Source organism: Drosophila montana, unplaced genomic scaffold, assembly GCF_035044405.1.
Source record: "Drosophila montana isolate Dmon_TW-CO22-7 unplaced genomic scaffold, ASM3504440v1 contig_413_1, whole genome shotgun sequence".
NCBI lineage: Eukaryota > Metazoa > Arthropoda > Insecta > Diptera > Drosophilidae > Drosophila > Drosophila montana.
In genome coordinates this window covers 104,635-126,274 of record NW_026998750.1, presented here as the reverse complement: position 1 = coordinate 126,274, position 21,640 = coordinate 104,635, and the positions used below count along the sequence as shown (strand labels likewise).

Genomic DNA, 21,640 nt, shown 5'->3' with positions numbered 1-21,640 from the left:
ATAAATGAATGGAATTCATAGGATAAAAATGCGCAACATTCTGGAGCATGCGCGCGATACGATGTCACCGCAGGCAGCTAATAAGGGATTTAATAGAAGTTGCGCTCTCTTTATTTTCCTATACAGGGGACTAGAGTAAGGTAACGCCAGACAGACAAGGTGCGCTAGCGCGTGCCGATTGTACAACCATCTCTCTTGCACAGCGGCCATTGCTATAATTATAGGTTAGGGCAAATATAGCATAAGCCAATATTCGGATTGGTCGTTACCACCGCGTCGGCGCACAGCACGCACACAACGGGGCGTCGCCAAACGAAACCCGTTTTGAGCGCGTGCTTCCTTACTTTTATGAATGAACTGCATGAAATAAAACAAGCGGCGCCCTCTACTAGCCGGCTAGCTAATACATCATCATCAGGCACAGCACCGGCACCAGCACCAGAAACAGGACCAGCACCAGTAATGCTCATCATAGCCCTGGCTCGCATTCGGTGGTGGCTTGGTTTATTGCTGTCTCTTTTGTGCGCCTAAAACGCAAGAGCTACGCCAATGTTAGGTGTAACTGCGTCATGATGAATGGGAATGGCTGCTGCTGTTCTCGTCGCTGCTTTGACTGCGGGAGAGCGTAGCGTCAGCAAGGCTGCGGTTTGGATTGCTTGTTGGTTGCAGTCGTTGTCGCTGTCTCAGTTTGCCAGCGCACACAGCTAAAGAAGCAACATATACAAATACAACAATTGCAAATTGCTCTCTCTCTCTCTCTCTCTCTTGTTTTGACGCGCCCTCTGCTGTAGCTGAACGACGACAACGCCTTCGCTTGACGTAGACGGAGCAGTCGCCGCCAACGACAAAACGGGAATGGGCCCAAGCTTTTTGTTTGCGCTGGCATCGCGTGAAACAGTTGCAAGCCTTTGAACGATCAGCGACGACGCTAAAAACTTTTGCGCGGATATATTTTGTTTCTTAGTGCAGACGCCTCCTTCTCGCCAACGTCGCCGCCGACGCCTGTGCAAACATCAACAACAACAACCAAAAACAACTACAAACACATACAGTTTTACAGTGCGTCATAGTCAATTTGAATAACACTTCTGTTTTTTCTGTTGTAAGTTGGACCACGCGGTTTATTGTTTTGCTTCAGTTAAAACTATATTCTAATCGCTTCCATTTTCTTTGAGCCGAAAGCTGTGAATCGACAAACAAAAGAATTTGGCGCTTGCGCCTTAATCAATTTGGCAAATCAAACAGCGAGGTGAAATTACAGAACCCGTGACAGTGAAAGTAGCAGAAGTATTTTCAGCATAAAAATCATAAAAATCCTTTTATCAGTCAAATCCGCATCAGTTGCAACAATAATCTGCTTCTCAAGTAACAGTGAAAAGTGCATTTAAGCAGTTTGAATCCTTATAAAAATCTTTTTTGTTGCATATTTTTTATTGTTTGCGACTAGCAAGCGTGTTTCTGTGTTTTTAATGAAAGTGTCTTTAGACAGCAGCAGCAGTTTTAACGACATTTTTAACAGGAAGGCTTAGTAGCTACTAAGAAGCAACTTTGTTTATGTGCTTTGTTTGGAATAATCTAGTTTCCAGCCTTCAAAAACAAAAAAAGCAAATACAATTGCTGTACGCCTCAAAATTACAACGCCAACAAAAAGAACGGAAGCAGCAGCAGCAACTGCAGCAGCAGAAGCTAAAATGCTAACGGACATGACACCGACCGCCGGTCAATTGTATGGCTCGCAGATTCCAGCTATGGCGGGCATGAACATTACTAACATAGCGACACATTTGCAGAAGCCGCAAGTAAATCCGGTAAGTGCCGAACCAAGAAGAAAGAGAGAAGTTCCTATAGGCGTAGTAGTTTTTATCTAAGCGTCCTTAGTATTAACGAGCTCCTTGGCCACCATATTTAATAATGTTGCACTCGTCCGATCACTAAATATTCCTTCACTTCTCAAGGGGCGAACTCAAATGATCATTATCGAAGCAAATTCATTATTGGATATGTATTTTTGATAAAAAGGTTGCTGACTTAAGCATTACGCAGGAGAATAAAAATTATACTTTCTCAAAATTTTAATGTACACACTATACTATTTTGACCGGTGCAAATTCTGTGTTGTATAGATGTATATAAGTATATAAATATCTTGACGGCCTATGTGACTGACCGATTGACAAGGTAATGAAAAATTGCACTCGATAGTGAGAAAATAGCGGTTTTTCTTTTTTTCCGATCGACTTCAAACTTATTTTAAAATGTGCATATAAAATATAAATTGAGGCGTAGAGTTTAAGAAAGTATGGGTAGATTTAAATGTCCCACGTACGAGAAATATTTGGAAATGCGATGTCTTATATTGAATGCATAAAACATGGCCCGGCAGGGTTGACAAAAACCCGCTAGTATATAATTTTTTCAATCTCTGGGACAAAAAGTTTAATAGTTAGGATGACAGAATTAGCGATCCTCATGCTTTAGTTCTATACCTAGATCACTCATACTAAAAACTACGAACCAGCAATTACGAAACTAACGGGAATTGTCGTTATCTAATCAATTGATAGTAGGCTCAAATATCAATGCCATACGCTCAGATCGGAAAAATTGCAGAAATTCTTAATAGAATAGGCTAATGTGATTATTGTGATGTAATGTAATGTGTCTTTTCAATTCTCTCTTCGCCTAACTCGGCACCTTATATTAAGTACTTTACTGAATATATTTGTGTTTATATGACACAACATTTTTGACAAAAATAAATTAATATTTTGTATGCCATTCTCACATTAGCTTTGAAAGCAAATTGTCCTACTCAGAAATATATGTATTCAATTTCGTACGTATATAATTTGCATACACGTATGTATTTAACAAATACCTTTTCCTAATACCTGGAATTGGGAAAGATATATCAAAAACAAAAACCTTTAAAACTACGATTTTTTATAGTATTCCAGACCTATATATGTATTTACTTTAAAGTTTCCATAGTTCCTTTTGTTTATTATGGAACATTTGTCAAATATATAAGTATGCATGAAACAATATGCACACTTTTGTATTGGTGTATTAATATTCACATTGTCAGGCCAGTATGTGACAAATCAACCACTTACACGGCAGTAGGCTTAACAATAACAAACCAAAATTTTTCAACCATCCCGTATCGACATCAGCAAGAAAGCTAATGCATTGAAACAAACAACGTTAAGCGCCATGCCAAATCACGACAGAATTTAGAGTGCCAGGTACAAGAACAATCACAGTGCCATGCACACACCCATGCACAGGAAAATTCAGTCACCCATGATTGGCATGGGTTTCTTTGTTGTCTGTAATCAACGTGACTCCACGATTAAACGGAAAATATCTAATGCTGCTGCTGAATCTGAGTTAAAGTCAAATCCTGAATTGATTAGATCCGGCTTGTTCAAGCGTCGCGGTCTGTGTGCAAACGCATTTCACGCTACGGCTTAGTAGATATTCACTTCACAGATACAAAAACAGGTAGAAGATATATACCAATTATGTGAACTTTTAGGTATCGGATGCTTCCGAGCTCAAATATTCGGACTCAATTGGGATACCTTAGGTGTAAATCTGACAATGATATGATTTGCATCTCTTCCCATTTGATGGCTACGCAGCTTTAATGTTTGTCGAATATTGGAATATTCGATCAGAAATACATCGGAACATGCCTCTAATCGTATCTTAGGTTAAGAATCTTATATATAATAATAATAATTCAGCTCTGATATGATGATTGACTGATCCAAAACGTAATAAAACAATACCTTGATCGTACTGCACTCTACACAGAATTCTAAACTTAGGTAATGTCAAAACCAAAAATATATGCCTACAAGAAAAGATACAGACCCACAAGTAAATTTATAACATGCATATACATATAAAACCTAAATAATCGAATTTGTTATATTAGTTCCTGTGTATTTATTAATGACCACATTTAATACACAGGAACTAATATAATACACATTCAACGTACACAACTCAATTTTAATATTTTTATTTTTTGCGAGTTGTGGTACATACACGCTTTTGATGCAAGCTGTCCCTCAACCTCACTCTGTGAGAAATGTATTCACCAATAGCTTTGTTGTTTATTGTACGATGTTATAAAATTTTGAGGGCATAAATAAGGCATTCAACAATGTGTTGGCAATGTATATATATATATTTGAACTTTTTGTGAAAACAAGAAGAGGTATTCAAAAAGTGAAAAAATTTTGATGTGATTTCTAAGCATAAACCCATATACCAGTTTTGGTATTTCTAGCCCTTTTTAGCTCCTAGATTTGCTCAAAAAACTTAACTGATTATCGTTTCTTATCCATTTCGTGGAAATAGTTCGTGTTATTGATGATTTGAATTAATCTTTACCTGTGCGTGCGACAGGAGGACATAGGATCCAAATTCAAATTATCTAGCTCTTATTTTCTGAGGCAAATATGACCTGGTAGTAATAGGGACAAACAGACAGGCGGACGAATATGAACAGAAAAACACCGCTGCTGATGCTGACCAGGAATGGGGTCGGTGGTGCCTCCTTCTCGTACAAACAATTGTAAGGCATAAATAAGGGGTATAAATACAAAATTCATGTAGTTTTAATTTGTATTTGATTTCTTATATCAAATTTTCATGTTGACCCAATCAGTAGTTTCGGACATACATATGTAGACATTTTATTTTTGTTATATTTTGAGGTTATTTCCCGCTTGCCCGCGGCTGGCTTTGTGCTTTTAATTTTAGGTTTGACTTTTCACGTAATTCCCGGCCTTAAACCATTTAGGGCTATCTTGAGCTACACGCCTTAAGTTATATTTTGCATAAATATATAAAAATATGTTTGAAATCCATCAAATAAAGAACCATGTTAGCCTTGAGGTCGTTCATAAATCTTTTGACCGATATTTTCCTATTACGAGCGGTGGACAGAAAATTAAAATTTTTCCGACAAATTTCCACAGTTCTTGGCGGAAAGTTTCAAAATCACTGAAACACGTATTCATTTTTTGAAATTAAGCTTAAATCCGATCGGAAAATCTTAAGCTGCTCCCAAAAATTTTTTTATCGCATTATCCACCGAGATTCTTATCCAGCTTGGATTCTGCGAAAAGTATAAAATACATCACAATTAAATCTTCATAACGATCCTTTTAAATGAATTTGAAAATGAGATTGAGGTCGATCGGATGGTAAACAACATAATTTCATGCAACCGTTTTTTCGCGAATTTTCCAAAACGATAGTAAAATGTCAGCTTCCTAACTCTTACGCGCATCGCGTTGATCACCAATCTGTCATCAGACAGGACATTCAGTTTTAAGTAAAGACTGCTTGCCGTTGTTATTCGAATTAATAAAATTTTATCTTGCATGGCATGGCCAATTGCATAACACTTTTGATAGACTTAGCAACGTCAATAATGCCCTCAAAGCATCCGGCCAAATAGGCATAAAAATGTTGAGAACTTGGCTTCGTTCCCGTGCCACCACTACTTATGACGCAACAAGCAAATACCTTCTTAAAGGCATGGCTCGATAATGCCACAAGCACAAAGTGTAAACGCCACGAGACTACGTGCGTCATACAATGTAAAATCGCAGAACAAAATGTTCTTTACGGGGCTAGAACTGGAGCCAAAGTCATAGTTCGTTTTTTTTTTATCGAGCTGGGCCCGATAAGTATTTTGATGGAGCGGGTAGGCGCTTATTAAAATTAATACCACATCAATCATTTTACAAACGTGCTGTCGGCCAAGTTCAAAGCCGCCTCTGTATACTGAGCAGCTAGACTCAAGTTTCTACTTCAGCTTCGCTATCCGTAGAGAACGCTTTAATCTTAGGCTCTGTTTAAGAAAGTTACACATGCGCATTGATTTTAATTAAAGGCGTTTAAAGACGCGACGCGAAAACAAAAAACAAAAACAAAAAAAGAAATGTTTTCAAAATGATAAATTACCAAGACAAACTGAAATTAACATTTATGCTTGAAACAAAGCACAACATATGTTTCAAGCTGCCACATAGTCGAACATTCAGACCTTCAGACAGCAAAGGCAGCGGTAAAACGGTACGCGTCCGAGTTTCGGCTGTTAAATTATTGAAAATCATGCAATGCTGTTGCTGTTTTTCCCATGAACATCTCTTCGACTTGACTTGAAACATTCTCTGGCCTGGGCCTGTTTATTCAGCACTGTCTGTCGGCATAATCAGCATAACAAAAGAAATTAAGCAATAATATATTAATGAAAATACAAATTCACATTGAGGTCTGTGCGGTAAGCTGAGAGCCAGCTGGAATAAGATCGCCGCGTCATTGACTAATTTGTTGTGTTTTCAACACGGTTAGGCGCCAGGGCGTCGCTCATTGGAGGGCATCGGTAGCCCTGACTGCCCTTAACAGCAGGCGCCGTCACCAGATACCCAGTAGTTTTCATCGAACGGTCTATCCCTTACACAGCAAGAAATTATAGGAATAAAAGTCCTAAGCCATACAAATTATGTCCAAGATCCGACATACGTCGGAGTCATTTAGATCCGTTACTATAATATATATATAACAGCATATGACATATATCATATTTCATTGGCCAGATCGGCTTAAAACAGAGTTTTTGTATACAAATATGTTAAGCTTAAAGATATCTTAAGTTAGTATTAAGAGCCGGCTACATTTAATGTTTTTTTTTAATTTGTAAAATACATATGAATAAGTTAGTTAAAGAATTCTTTTTACAAGTAAATTCCTGTGATTTGCAATCTTAATTTCTTTCAGTATATGTCTGCAATACTCTTGACTGACCTATGCTGAGTGCAGTTCTTTTAGTTAATTTCCTTCTCACTCTACTCGACATATTTACTTAATATGATTTGGCTTAACGAATGCGCATCGCTTTGTGCGACTGCCTGTCCATTTTCACCTTTGACAATGGACTGCGGCAACGCAATTTACTTGCGTCATCTAGAAATTTAGATGGCATGATGCTGCTAAAAAGTCAAATGCAGGACCAGTGACGGCGAGCAAGACAGGTATTGAAAGAAATAAAATAAAGTGGAAGCAAGTGCGCTTACAAGGTCGCGGTTAGCCTCTTCAAAGAAGCCGCTTACGAGCATTTTCAATTGGTTTTCCATAGCTGCCTTTGCATGCCGCGGCTGACTTGCAGCCTGTCACCACCAATTGCAACTTCGTAACGTCACATAGACTAGCAATTTGACGCAGACAGGCCGTTAGTAATCGCAATGAATACGCAACGCGTAATACGCGCATGGAATTAATCGGATTGGTTGAAATTTTTGGGACAGTTGTGTAAAGTATTTTAGCGGAAAGCATCCTAGACAAACATTTTACAGGACGCCAAATCGTTAAAATATTGCACAAAATAATTATCACATCTAAACAATCTCAAACAATGCTACCCTGCTCCAATAGAAAAAGGGTGTTGTATACATATATACATATATTTTTTTTGCATTAAAAGCAGAAGTGGGACTCTGACCCCAAATATTCTTGCTCAGCATCAAAAGCTTATTATTATATATATCTAATACGCATATATATTCACGTCTATATATAAAACTGTTTATCCTGACTGACTGACTGACTGATTGGTGATCAACGCACAGCCCATACCGTAAGAGCTAGGAAGCTAAACTTTTCATTGTAGTTACCTTATGTGATGAATGTGCACGTTAGGGCGGAGTTTCGGGAAATTCCACCCGCATGTCTGGAAAAATCGCGAAAAACGTTTGTATGCAACTTTTTTCTTTACCATTCGATCGGCCTCAAACTCATTTGCAAAGATGTTTGTTCAAATTCATTGGAGGGGTGTTTCACACTTTTGAAAAATGCATTCCTCCTTGGTGGAAATGGAGGTCAAAGATTTGGTGGGTGACGTTTCGCGCTCAAATTAATTTCCAAGGATATATATGAAAAATCATTTGAGACGTGTTTCACACTTTTTGCCCAGTCCAAGCTAAAAAGCGATTCAAAGTTTTTTTAGGCGAAGTTTTAAGTGATTTCGATTTGCTTCAAACTTATTTTCAAAGCTCTACATAAGAACTTAATAAATACGTGTTTCAGCGATTTGGGAAATTTCATTCGAGACTGTGGTAAATTGCCGGTAAACGATTCCATGAAAGTTTATAGCTTATCACCCGTTCGGCTTTAAAATCAATTTCAAATGCGCCCTTCGTGGATGGATAATTATATCTAACTTTTAAACACAAAACTTTCCATGGGCAAGACCGGGTAATACCCGCTAGTACATACATATATTTAAACGGCGAGTGCTAGAAAGTGAGCATTTGAAAAAAGCTTCTATTAGAACGAAAGAAAATGTATACTCGGAAACTATACGAGCTAGAGACGTGAATGTTAAACTATACATTCTCTTACGTAAAACGAGCATATTATTTTCTTTTTCGATAATTTCCCCATAGTCATAATACAGATAAGTATCGAGCATGGGAACTTGGCTCATAAAAGCTAGGGATATCAAATTTGGAATGTAGTTTCTTGTGTAGTATACAAATTTCCAGAATGTTTCCCTTTCGAATTTATACTTTATATGAAAAAAAATGCAGACACTAGTTATAACACGAATCGCAACAAATTGCTTACTGAAATTTTAATTACGAGTAGCCGAGTAAACAACGACTTCGTTTTGTAATGCGAGACTACCTAATACTTTGTACATTCTAGATGAGTGGAGTTCAGCTGGAACCTGTCAACACAATTGTTAACCTGTGATCGCGCAGCTTGACCAAATGCCCAACGTAACTATATCTCCGTTGCACTTTAGTATAACCTTTGTCTATTACATATTTAATACTTATTAGGTCTGACATCGAAAAGTTAACATGCAGGTGACAATCGCAGACAAGTGATAAAAGGTCACCGCCCACTCGCTAAGCCCCCTCGCATACATAAGTAAACATTTTTACACTTATTTTGTCAGCGTTTGCTTAAAAACTTCACTATGTTAAAACTTAACTATGAATGTGCAATTGAATAACTTATTAGTATAGGATGTGGTCAACGTAATCGATGAGATGATTTCGTAAGCATATTAAATCTTAACACCACATTCTACAATGCAGTTTGATACTTTAACCATTGAACATTTACTATAACTATAAACTGTTCACAAATTGAAAATATTGAGTATTGGCCGTCGTACTGTGTACCTCCGTAAAGCTATCAACTGGACCGCGTCAACTCGAAGGCAGGGCAACCCCAAAAATGTATTTATTCAACAGGCTTAAGGCAAGAACAAGAAAGTTCGATAAGTGGTATAACTTACTGATAATTTCCCAAAGATCAAGTGACGGTATTGTTGCACCTATTCCCACCCGCAAAATCCCAAAAATCTATTTGTCTATAGCAAAAGTCTATAGTCACGATTGCCAAGGCACTGCCATGGCGGCGCAGACTTAGAACTAACAGGCTAATATTTATTGATTATCCGCATTATAGTCAAGACGATTATCGACTGTTCTTACACTGTAAACAAAATATTGCGTTGTCGGTTAAACAGTGCACTAATTTGATTTGAATTTTTTGCTTAATTCCTTGTTCGTGGTTGCTGCTCGTCTTCTTCATTACTAATTTCAGAATTTGTAGTACAATTATTGTATAATGTGTACATTCATGTAATATACATATAAATATTCATATTTGAACTTCGATCGAATGAAACAAATCATGTAAATCCAACACATTGTGAAACAAGTCTTTATTAAATAATGAAAAATCAGTACACAAATTTTTCCCACTTTTTTAATACCCTGAACCCATTAAAAATGGGAAAACAGGGTATAATGTATTTGTGCAAATGTATGTAACAGGCATAAGGAAGCATCTCCGATCCTATAAAGTATATATATTCTTGATCAGCATCAATAGCCTAGTCGATCTAGCTATGTCCGTCTGTCCGTCCATCCGTCTGTCCGTCCGTTCGTATGTATGAACCCAAGGATATCAGAACTTATAAGAGCTAGAGACTTGAATAGCTGTAGGTCCTCCTAGTCCCCGCGCAGATCGAGTTTGTTTCCGATATTCGATAACTTTCCCCGTTTTCAAGTAATCGATATCGAATTCCTATTTTTTGAGCAAACTTGACATGCAGCTTCAAGAATAGGATATATATATCAAGTCTCTTTCCTTTTTTAGCTATTGCCTGTTGAAAGAAGAGGGTTCAGGGTATCCCCTAGTCGGGCGCTCCCGACTAGAACCTCTTACTTGTTTTTTTTATCTTGGGGTAAGCATTCATTAATTTCAATAGCCCGTAAAGTGCTTATATTTTTTATCAGAACGTCCTGCTGTCGCGATATAGCCATGTTTTTCGATATGTTTGTCCGACTGACCGTATGTGTAATATTGGTTAGCATCATTAGTCTAGTTGATCGCATCGATATCAGAGCCTACAGGAACAAGAATATTGAAATCTTCAATGCAAGTCCTCCAATTGCACGTGCAGTACTTGTTTGTTTTAAATAATTCATAGCTTTCCCATTATTTAAGTTATTTAAGGAAACGATAGCAAAACACGTGGCAGCTAGCGTAAAGCAAACGAAATTGTGTATACTTGTGCAAACATGCACCTTTTTTCTTTTAATTAACATTTTAATATGGCTGTAATGTATGACGCGATGGCAAATACTTTGCTCAGTAAAGATTATTAACTATTTGTTTAATAATGCTAAACACTTCTTTACGCATTACCTGATAAATATCTAAGGAAAAGTGTATTTTTGGCAAAAGCTTGAGCAAGAAAGTGTGAAGCGCGAGCTTCTTTTGGATTTTATAGATAAAAGTTTAGGGTAACCCCTAATCAGGCATTCCCGACTAGAACACTTTTGAAATTAGCAATTTGCTCATTAAAATAAAAACACAACACTTTTAAATAAATAAGATAAGTTCTTTATTTACTTAACCATGCACATATTTTTCTTCAAATCAATATTTTGAACGCAAGTCCTCCTTTTGCCCCCGCAGATCCAGTTTGTTTTAATCATCGGCAGCTTTCCCCGTTTCAACGCAATCGATAAAAACAGGTATCGAAATCCAGTCTTTGAGCATATCTCGGAGCTTTCAAGAGCTAGAGACCTTGCGCCCGAAGAGATTTGCTCAAAAGCCGGATTTCGGTATAGATTTTTATCGATTGCTTGACAACGGGGATAGTTATCGATTATCGGCAACAAATTCGTACTTCGATTATAAATAGACAGACGAACGGACAGGCAACGGACAGACAGACAAACAGACAGACAGACATGGCTAGATCGACTCGGCTATTGATGCTGATCAATAATAAGTATATATTGTTTATGGGGTTGGAGATGCTTCCTTTTGCCTGTTACATACATTTGCACAAAACATTATACCCATTTTACTTATTTTCAATGGTTTCAGGGTCAATAAAGGTTAAAATTTCCAAAAGATTCCACAAGGTACCGGTATTTGTGTAAATACAAAATTTGCACACATTTGACACAAACAATTAATTTAACTACTTAAGTACTCGTGACGAAATTATCAAAACTTTCTCAGAGCTCACTCCAGACAGCATATATCGGGAAAGCTCAAAGTAAGTCCTCAATTTAATTGTGCTGGCAATTTTCATGATGGCCCAACGTATGACCCATGCGATAATTGTATAAGCCAAATATATCCGCAACAACAGTAACATAAACAATTTATTATAAATTCGTTTGGTGCGAAGTCAAAACGATTGTCAGCGTCAATTTGAATGCAAGTTTATAAGTTAATCAATATGAATGTTTGGCAGCAAAATCATCCAAAATAAGTACAAGCAAGTAATTGCTCCATTTCTACCAACACCAAATGCAGCTCGCGCTACGAGCTCGTTTGCTTTAACAGAAATAAAAATATATTTAAGCAGGTAAGAGGTTTTAGTCGGGAGCTCCCGACTTGGGGATACCCTGAACCCTCTTCTTCCAAAACCTAATGCAGCTCGCGCTACGCGCTCGTTTGCTTTAGTAGTAATAAAGAAAAATTTAAATATAAATAAAATTGTTCCCTCGGCAGGGTTCGAACTCGCAACTAATCTATAGCTCTTATAGGTTTTAAGATCCTTGCGTTCATACATACGGACAGACGGATAGACGGACAGACAGACGGACATGGCTAGATCGACTCGACTGCTGATGCTGATCAAGAATATATATACTTTATGGGGTCGGAGATGCATCCTTCTGCCTGTTACATACATTTGCACAAAAACATTATACTCTTTTTACCCATTTTCAATGGGTTCAGGGTATAAAAACATATATATATATTTTCCTCAATATGAATCGAACCTGCGACATACCACCGCACAAAATTGCTAACGCCCCTACTCGAGAGCCAAACAGACAAATAGACAATTATCCGACCAATAAAAAAAGTATTAAAAAAGCAGCACATACCCACAGCACAGAAAACAATACAATCGCAATAACAATGCTGTGGATGGAATTCAATAAAGACGCGCATGAATGTGTGTGTGCATATGTATATACAAAAATTCTTGCATTTTGCGCTAGCTGCCGAAAACACGTGGCAATATAAGCACATATTATCTTTAATAACTTCAGTATTTCCTTACCGATCTTAAGGAAATTTTCTACACTATATCTTATTGTGCTGTAGAATATTCGTATATTCTCTAAACGACAATTAATTTAAAATTGTGGCATTGGTGGGTAGTTCAAATTGGTTTATTTATTTAATTTATATCTATGGATCGAAAACGTGGGTGGCAATAGCTATAAAATGAAAGGTACATTATATATATACTATTCAATAAGCTACATGTCAAATTTGGTGGCTCTAGCTCTTAAGACTTACGAGATTTGTTTGAAAATAATTTTTATTGATTACTTGCAAACGGCGAGAGCTATCGATTATCGGCCTCGTACAAATTCGTACTGCGCGGGCACTAGGAGGACCTACAATCGAAATTTCAAGTGTCCAGCTCTTACAGGTTCTGAGATCCTTGCGTTCAATCATGCGGACGGACAGACGGAGAGACGGACAGGGCTAGATCGACTCGGCTATTGAGGCTGATCAAGATTATATATATACTTTATTGGGTCGGAGATGTTTCCTTCTGCTTGTTACATACATTTGCACAAATACATTATACCTTTTTTAACCATTTTTAATGGGTTCAGGGTATAAAAAAAGGCCTCCGAAATCTAGGGTATAAAAAAAAGGCCTCCGAAATCTAGTTCGAGTGTCCGGCAATGAATTGCCAGAGTTAAATGCGAAAATGCTGTTGAATTGTTTGATCGTGCTGTAAATTTGCTTTTCGAGTTGGTGACGACAATGGTGACTACGACTTCGGCGGCGGCGGCGGCGAAGGCTTAATACGCAAAACCAAGGCAGTTTAGTTAGCCAGCCAGCAAATGTATTTATTATATGTATGTAAGTATTTATTCGTAGTACGACTCGATCAAAATGGCAACTACAGCATCAACAGCTAAGAAAGATTTGGTTACCTGAAAAGCTTGCAGAGGAATAAAATGATTTATGGTCTGAATTGCAGATAATTGTGATAATCATACCGCAAGGGTGCAGTCAAAGATTTTTAGTCTGAAATCGATATAAAACCGAGAGCCAGATGGACACCAGCTTGGCAGGTCTGGTCTGTTACGTGTATAAAATGCATATCGGTTTTAGTTTCTTAAGCTCTTATACCCTTTAGCAGAAGATTGAATGGCATTCATAGTATTTATGCTATATGTATACTATATTCACAAAGTAAAATATTGTGGATCTGTGTCTGTCATACGAGTCACTACGTAAATTTTCAGTTTTTAGCTCTTATAGGATTAAATATCGATGTGCTCATACATACGGACGGACGAACGGAGAGACATGACCTATAATATATGAAGTCGGAGATGCCCCCCTCTCCCTGTTACATACATTTTCACAAAACCATTTTTCATATTATAATTTTCAATGGGTACAAGATATACAAATTTAGATGATAATCTTTATTTTTGTATTGCTATCTTTATATATTGATTGATGATATTCATGGTAATTAAAAAATAGTTTTATTTATGCACAGAAAATAAAATAGGAGTATATATTAATTCTTTCATCTCTTAAAGAAACGAATATTAATAAAGTTTCGCACATGGGAGCCTAGTAATTGCTTAGATCGGTTAACATACCTTGAAATAGAAAGGTTTTTTTTATAAAAATTCATCTGCAATGTTTTACAAAATCCAGAATTTCAAATTTCTAATGTTTTTAATGTTAAAATTAGGTTAATAATGGAAAGCGAGATATACACTCGGAGGAGTGTTCAGTTTGTTTTACTTGGCTGCGTTTGGCTCCAATTCCAAGGGATTTATGAGTGATTTGCATTTTAAGCGGCTCAGACGACCTACATGGCAGACAATGTATTTACAATGTACATTGTAGGTGACATTGTATTTATGTGATGCTGTTTGTTTGCCATAACGGATTTGGTTTTGTTGGTATTATTGTGTTTATGTGTGAATTTCTGTCTCCGTGAGTTGTTGGCTATTGTAAGCGCCTGGGCTTATTTGCTTAGGCGGCTTATATGTCTAATGCTGCCTCAAGACCTGATGGATGTACAACGGCCATAGGCTAGAATGCAAGTACAGAGAATCCAACTTAGATTCTTATGGATTTATTTAAGTGGCTTGCTGTACATTTCATGTCATTTTATGTGGCCATATTTCTGGTAAGTACTGAAGTGTGCTGACAGCACTGAGTGTATGTCGTATAATAGAGGAGAGGGCAGCTGACAGAAAACGAGCGCAGCGGATGGTCGTAAAAGTTTTTGCTAGTTTAGTGTTAGTTTTCTTTCCATATGCTTGCAAATAATTTACAAATGTCCATGAAAATAGCGTTCATAGTTTTTATTTGTTAACTGTGAATACTTTTTGTTCCTTTGCTTGTTAAGTAAGTTGCGTTTGTTATTCCTATGGGTGTGGTATGTGGCAGCAAGTGTCAGCTGATTTGTTGATGTTGGCGTGACCGAAAATGCAATGATTTATATGGGGGACGGTCTACAAATATTGTATATAGGCCATTGATTTATGACCAAATACAAAAAAAAGGGGAACTTTATTTGCAGAACAGCAGTGAAATGTGGTTGTTAGGAGATATGGGTTCCGTGAAACGACATTTTGGCCAGAAGTAAAGCGACAAATCTAAGGGTATTACTTTAAACAAATCTTAAGCTACCACATTTTTATATTATTTGAAAGAAATGTTTAAACTTATAAGACACAAATAGAAACTAAATAATAAAGCCCTTAATGCTGCCTTACCATACAAGATACAGGAGAATCATATCTATATATTAATATGTATATATATTACGTGGCCACAGATATGCGCTGGTGAGCTTCTGAGTTCCGTTCAAACAATTGCTCGGCGGTAATTTTATACCCTGTCAATGAGAAAATTTGTGACCCACTTATTGCTACACACTTAGTCAGTTGCCATGATAGCAATATCAGCGTCAGCAGAGTCGTGAGTGGTAGCAACATATTGCGACGGTAATAAAGATTTTATGAAGTCGTTAAGACAATTTAAATAATGCAATTTTTAGTCACTCGCCTTGACAAGTGAAGCGTTCCTTAACGCCGACGCCTTTTATATAGCTGCTGAGGCTTATGATGCAGTTGCAACGCTGCGTTGCATTCTAGCGAGGCATGCAAATGGCTGCCAGGCAGACATGTGGCATGACATTCCACCGAAACGACGGCTGCGGCGGCTGTTGTCAAACAGAATTGAAAGGATGTTTGATGACATGCTAAATTGACAAATGCATGCAAAAACACTTGGAAGTGCCGCTTTTCATTTGACTCATTATTCAAAGCTAGTAAACATGACAAACTGTAGCTTTTATTGTCGCTCCCAATGATACCTTCCATTGCTGCTAATCTCGTTAAGCATTCAATAGTCACAGGCTCTTTTAGAAATCGAATTTGTTGTTAATTGAGCTTGGGATTTTCTAGACGATTTGGAGCACATACCTGTCACAAAAATGCAACACTTACACCGTTTCAGAACCTTAATAAGTGTGTTTTTTGCTTAAAAAAAATTTACTGCTTAAATATCCTGCATATATGGTCCATCATTGCCATTGGCAATTGCTTGGAAGCATCACTTTGATGGCGGCACGTGAAGAACAAATGCTTCGGACAAGTGCATGACTTGCCAAGCTTAAATCTAATTCTTGAGCGTAGTCATAAGGTCAGGCTAGTCACATTATCAACGCCGGCAACTACAGCAACATGGTTTGCTGCAACAATTTTGCTGGATGTAGCCAAACCTGCAAGCAATTCGTGCATCAAGCAAGCGAGGCTCCACAACATGGCAACTACATGAGTCGTCTTGCCTTTGGTGTTGCTGTTGCTCTTGTTGCTGTTACGCCTGCTGGTTGAGATGTATGTGCAGTGATTACCACCAAGCGAGCGTATACTTTGGCATTTTATATGTTTTTTAGGTCACGTTGTCCTTGTACGCGAACGGCGTCCAACTTTCAGTTGGACCCGAAGTTAACTCCACTCAATTCAACTCGAGGCTTACGCCCGAAATTAGGTTTTTTAACTTAGCACAAGACGCGCGTTGAAATGGCGTTGATGATGTTCATGTTTCATGTTTGCAGCCTGATGAAGCGCACCGATTATCCACAGCATCAGCAACAAAAACAACAAAAATATTCCAAGATAGCCCGTAAATTGATTGATTTGCCACGGCACGATGCTGTACTAAAGCTGCAGGGCAGCAACAACACACCAACAGCAATAGCAATAGCCATAGCCGCAAAACTCGTTTCAGTTTCGATTTCGTTTTAAAGACACTTTGGTAACGACAACAATTGCCAGCACGGCTTGTGATGAGTAAGGGGCAAAGTGGGCGTTGTTGCTGGCGTAGCAACCATCGCTCTCGCTGTTGCTGTGATTATTCCTTGCTTGCCAAAATCTATCAATGCATGCATATTTATGTACGCTATTTTCAAATGACGGCGACAATATATGCACCAAATGCAATTGAAACGTAGCGAAATGTTGGGCAACGCCCACAATTGGCTGCAAGCCAAGTAAAGCTTGTTGCTAAGAGTGCAAAGTAGTTGCTTCTTCCTGCTGATGGGAATGTCGCTGCGCCTGACACATAACTATTTCTCGGTTAAAAGGTGTACGCCAAAATTATCGTCAGTTTGCTGCTTATGCAGTTGCTTGCAAACCGCAAAAGCAGCGGCACTAATTGCTACTGGATCAACAAAGCAGCAAATTGTATGCAATGAATTAAATTCCATCGCAGAGTTTACTCAGTGGATTGCCATTCAATAAAATCGCAGCAATACGGCTGACCTGTCACCTGTCACGTCAGCAATCGTTGTTGCTATTATCGACATTAAAAATTTGGATAGAGATCAACAATAAAAGCAAAAACAAATTGCTCTCCTATGAGCGATCGTGACAGGGCACTGACATGTGCAATTTTAAACGGGAAAAATTGTCAAAGAAGTTCAATACATTATACATGTTTATACTATACAAGCCTGTATACTTATTGTGGTGCATTCAGCTCTAATGATCTACAACTTAAATAACAATTAATGTGCTATATTTGAGACCGTCCTTCTACGGACCTAGTCCAACACTAGGGGTTTTTCATTCTTGAATACTCCAATCCTTGTTATATATTTTTTTTTTTGATTTTGATGAGAACGGGGAAATATTAAAAAATCGAAATATTCTTGATCTGTACATGCTATACGATAACATACTATGAGTTATGCTTAAAACACACTCAGGGCATTCAAAAGTTCTCGTAGTGACGCCACATGTCCACCACCATTGTCTTTGTAGCTACGTCGAACGAAATTTATGACAGGGGCTTCACTACACATTTTTGTAATTTTTCTATATAGAATATTGGCTATGTTTCAAAAATACCAAATGATTTCCATGTCGCAATCGACTCGGATGTTGATGCTAATCAAGAAAAATACATATTCACAAAACTTTTATACACTCTTAAAATATTTTCAGACTATAACAAATTTCATATACAAAATTTGTTGTTGATTTTAAATATGATATAATAGAGCTTATAAAAAGAAGAAGAAAATGAAGAATTCAATAAAAATCGAGAATTTAAAGTTGCCATTACACTGTAAAATGCACCCTTTTTGAAGATTAAGCGCAACATAAATGGGCCGGCTTTAATAAGAAACCATATGGAAATATGTGAAAAATATTTTTTTTTTAATAGCTATTCATGTTTTTTAGAAGAGAATCCTTAAAAGAAGTCGTCTGTAGTGTACCGGTGCGAGATTTATGTAGATATTCCCGGTAAGCCCACTATATGGACGAACAATAAGACGGACATTGCAACGATCCCATAATATACCATTTTAACTTTGTGGATGCATTTTAATGATCAAAACCCTTTATTAAACTCATCGCCACCGATCTTCACACATTCGCAAAGACTGTCAAGGAACATGGCCTTCAAAATGCAGAAAGACGATGGGCATTGGGAGAAGCATTTGCAGCCAAAAACAAATCCTAAACGTTGATACCCTAACATTGTGAGTAGTTTTTGGAGCCCGTCTCTTAGTCTTCAGTGTCGTGTGTTTAGTCGTTGGGTCTCAAGCCTCCGGACACCGATTACATAAACATTACCGTGAGTGCAGGTTGTAATTTTCCACTTTGCGCCTAAAAATGCTGAGCATAGAAAGCACTGAAAAGTTGACTTTATGGGCAGTGGCTTGGATAAACGAATGATGTTGGTTTTGATTAGCGCGCGGCCTGGCTTTACGATACTTTTCGGCGAGATAGCTGCTCATAATTATGGCAGAGCTTGTAAGCTGCAATGAAATGATATGCACGATTTTCCTATTCGATTAGTACAACACAGCGAATTAAAAAATATAGATGAACAACTATAAAAAAATATATATAAAAAATATAAATGAATGGACTTTTCATACCCTGCACTAATTGAAAATGGGTAAAAAGCTAAATAGATAACATACAAAGTAAATCAGACATGTCCGTTTGTATAAGGTAACCGATCCGGGAAATTTGAAATTTAGAATGTGTCTTCTCGATTATAATACAAATAACACCTTTTTATTATTTATTTATTTATTGATTAATATTTTAAGCTTAGGTACCTAAATCGGTATGTGGTGTCTCTTATATTATTAACATACATTTGGATACTATATTTACGCCCTAAACATTTCAAGTTCGAACTCTAATATATATACATATATATATAATATATATATAATATATATATAATATATATATATATATATAATATATATATGCATGTAATTGGAATTGTAATTATTTTGTTTCCAATTACATGCAGGAATATAAAAAGGAATTTCGAATGTTTGCTGGGTCAGTTCGGCGCTGGGTAAAGGTTATCAAATAGCAGGCACGCCCGACAAAAGCACTCTTGTTCATACAATGTTTTATAGGAAATTTTAAATTTGTTGGTGCTTTCGGCTGTCGTGTGCGAAATTCAATCAGAAATGATCACGAATGCGCATTTTTGTGGCTCTCCATAAAAGTAAACATCCATCTATTTTAATGTTGATGCCAACCAACTAATTGATGATGCCTATCGCGGTTAGCTGTTTGCTGTGTGGTGCTTTTGCGTTTTGTTAATAAGCCATTTAATGCTTCATAAAACAACAATAGCAACACTAACACCAGCTACAATAGCATTAGCTATTCACGTTCCGAGTAACCATATGGCAAATACATTTTTAATTCATTGAGTCATTAACAACATTGATAATTTTCTTACTTGGTATTGTAGCGGCGTTTGTATTTATTTATTTATAGTTTAATGTTGACATGAGTTTCAAGTCCATTGAGTTAAGAACTTAAAGCTGAAGTTTACGTTTTTGTCTCGTAGTGAGCAGCTTGAAGTCGAATATTACGCTAACACAACCTTTGACCCGAATTTTCAATCCAAGAGGGATTTTGTGAAAGCTGTGAATACATCTCAAATGACTGGGAGTTAGTTAAAAATTAAAAAGCTTATATTTACATTTTTGATACAACTAAGACAACCCTGAAATATTTTGTACAAATCTAGTTCTGAGCATATACACAGAAAAAAATCACATTTTGATACTCTCGCTTTAAAATACGAATTACATGCGGTTGTGCGTCCTTTCGCCTATTACTTACATATGCACATATTTACCCCTTTTGAGGGCATTTTCATTTTAGGGCAATCCCATAGTTGTATTGTATCAATCAAACTTTAAAAATATTAATTCTCCATAAAGCTTCACAAGCTAAAACAGAAAAGTTAAATAAAAACTAATAGACACCCAGCTCAGTTACTCTCGCATGGCTATTAATTAAACTTAGTATATTACAAATAATATGCTCCGGACGAACACTAATTTTTGGTAGTCAGTGTGAACAGTAAATACAAGAGGAAACATATATGCACACACTAGCAGTTTACGATTCGACTTTGTCTACATGGGTTTTGATAAGGCCGGTAACATTTTCACCACGCATCTATGCAATCGAGTGATCCCCTCCCTCACCCCTCTAGCGCAAACAATTTCCAATTTGTATTTATCAAAACAATAATAAAACAAAAAAATTCCCCGTTTTTGGTGTTAAATATGTTAGAACTGTACAAGCACCTACCTATTGTCGTTGAGGTCAAACGAATAATGTTGAAAACATTAAACTTCAAATATATACAAAACTGCTATAATGGCCAGCACACGTCTACGCACCACACTCCCACCGCCCACGCATTATATTAATACATTTGAATATGAAGGAATTAAATGAATATATTGATTTTGTATACCCTTGTAGAGGTATTTTAATTTAAGCATGAAACGTGTACCGCATAGATTGAGATGTCCCACCCCATAAAGTATATATATTCCAGATCAGCAACTTTGTCTGACGGATGTTTGTAACGAGTATGTATTTTGAGTTTCAAGTCTCAGTTTCAATAGCTGCGAACAAATTAAAGTTCATACGGACAGACATCCAGATGCACAGCAAGATGGACAGTGCATAAACCTAATATACTCGTGTTCACATTGTGAGATGAGTGTAAAATTCAATAAGTCAAGTTGGCAAAGTACCCTTCGGTCGATGCTGGGGAACGTTTACGCTTTTTATTCACATATGCATGTGTTTAATTATTTATTATTAAACGAATTGGTGCAACCTTAACTGCCAGGTAATTGGCTACCGGTGTTCTGCCGACTACCACTCTAAATGAATATGCAAAAGAGGCCAACTTCAGAGACAAAGCCAGAGGCAGTGGCAGACGGAAAGACAGGGACAAGCAGAGACACAGAAAACAATCTACAGCATTTTGTGTATTGACCAAAGGAACTGGTCAGCTCGCAGCGGGGTGCGAATCCCAGTTGGAGTCTGCATCCAAGCTCGAGCTCAGGCTCATATCCATAAAGCCAAATCAAATAAGCTGCGAAGCGAACAGTCATTTGCGCAGACACATACATGCAGATAATCGAAGCGGGAAGACGGTCGGCTAGTGGCTTTGTTCTTGTCACTGCCACTATTACTGTTGG

The 21,640-nt window shown here is 37.3% G+C and overlaps 1 protein-coding gene across 2 annotated transcripts in view; it reads left to right on the top strand.

The window, feature by feature from the left end:
- The first annotated feature begins 848 nt into the window (after positions 1–848).
- Sp1 overlaps positions 849–21,640 on the top strand; it is a 36,581-nt gene continuing 15,789 nt past the window's right edge. For both annotated transcript variants that reach the window (XM_064698304.1, XM_064698303.1), the window contains exon 1: positions 849–1,808. In XM_064698304.1, coding sequence (XP_064554374.1) covers positions 1,692–1,808 — 117 coding nt within the window. In that variant the 5' untranslated portion in view covers positions 849–1,691. The remainder of the gene's footprint in view (positions 1,809–21,640) is intronic.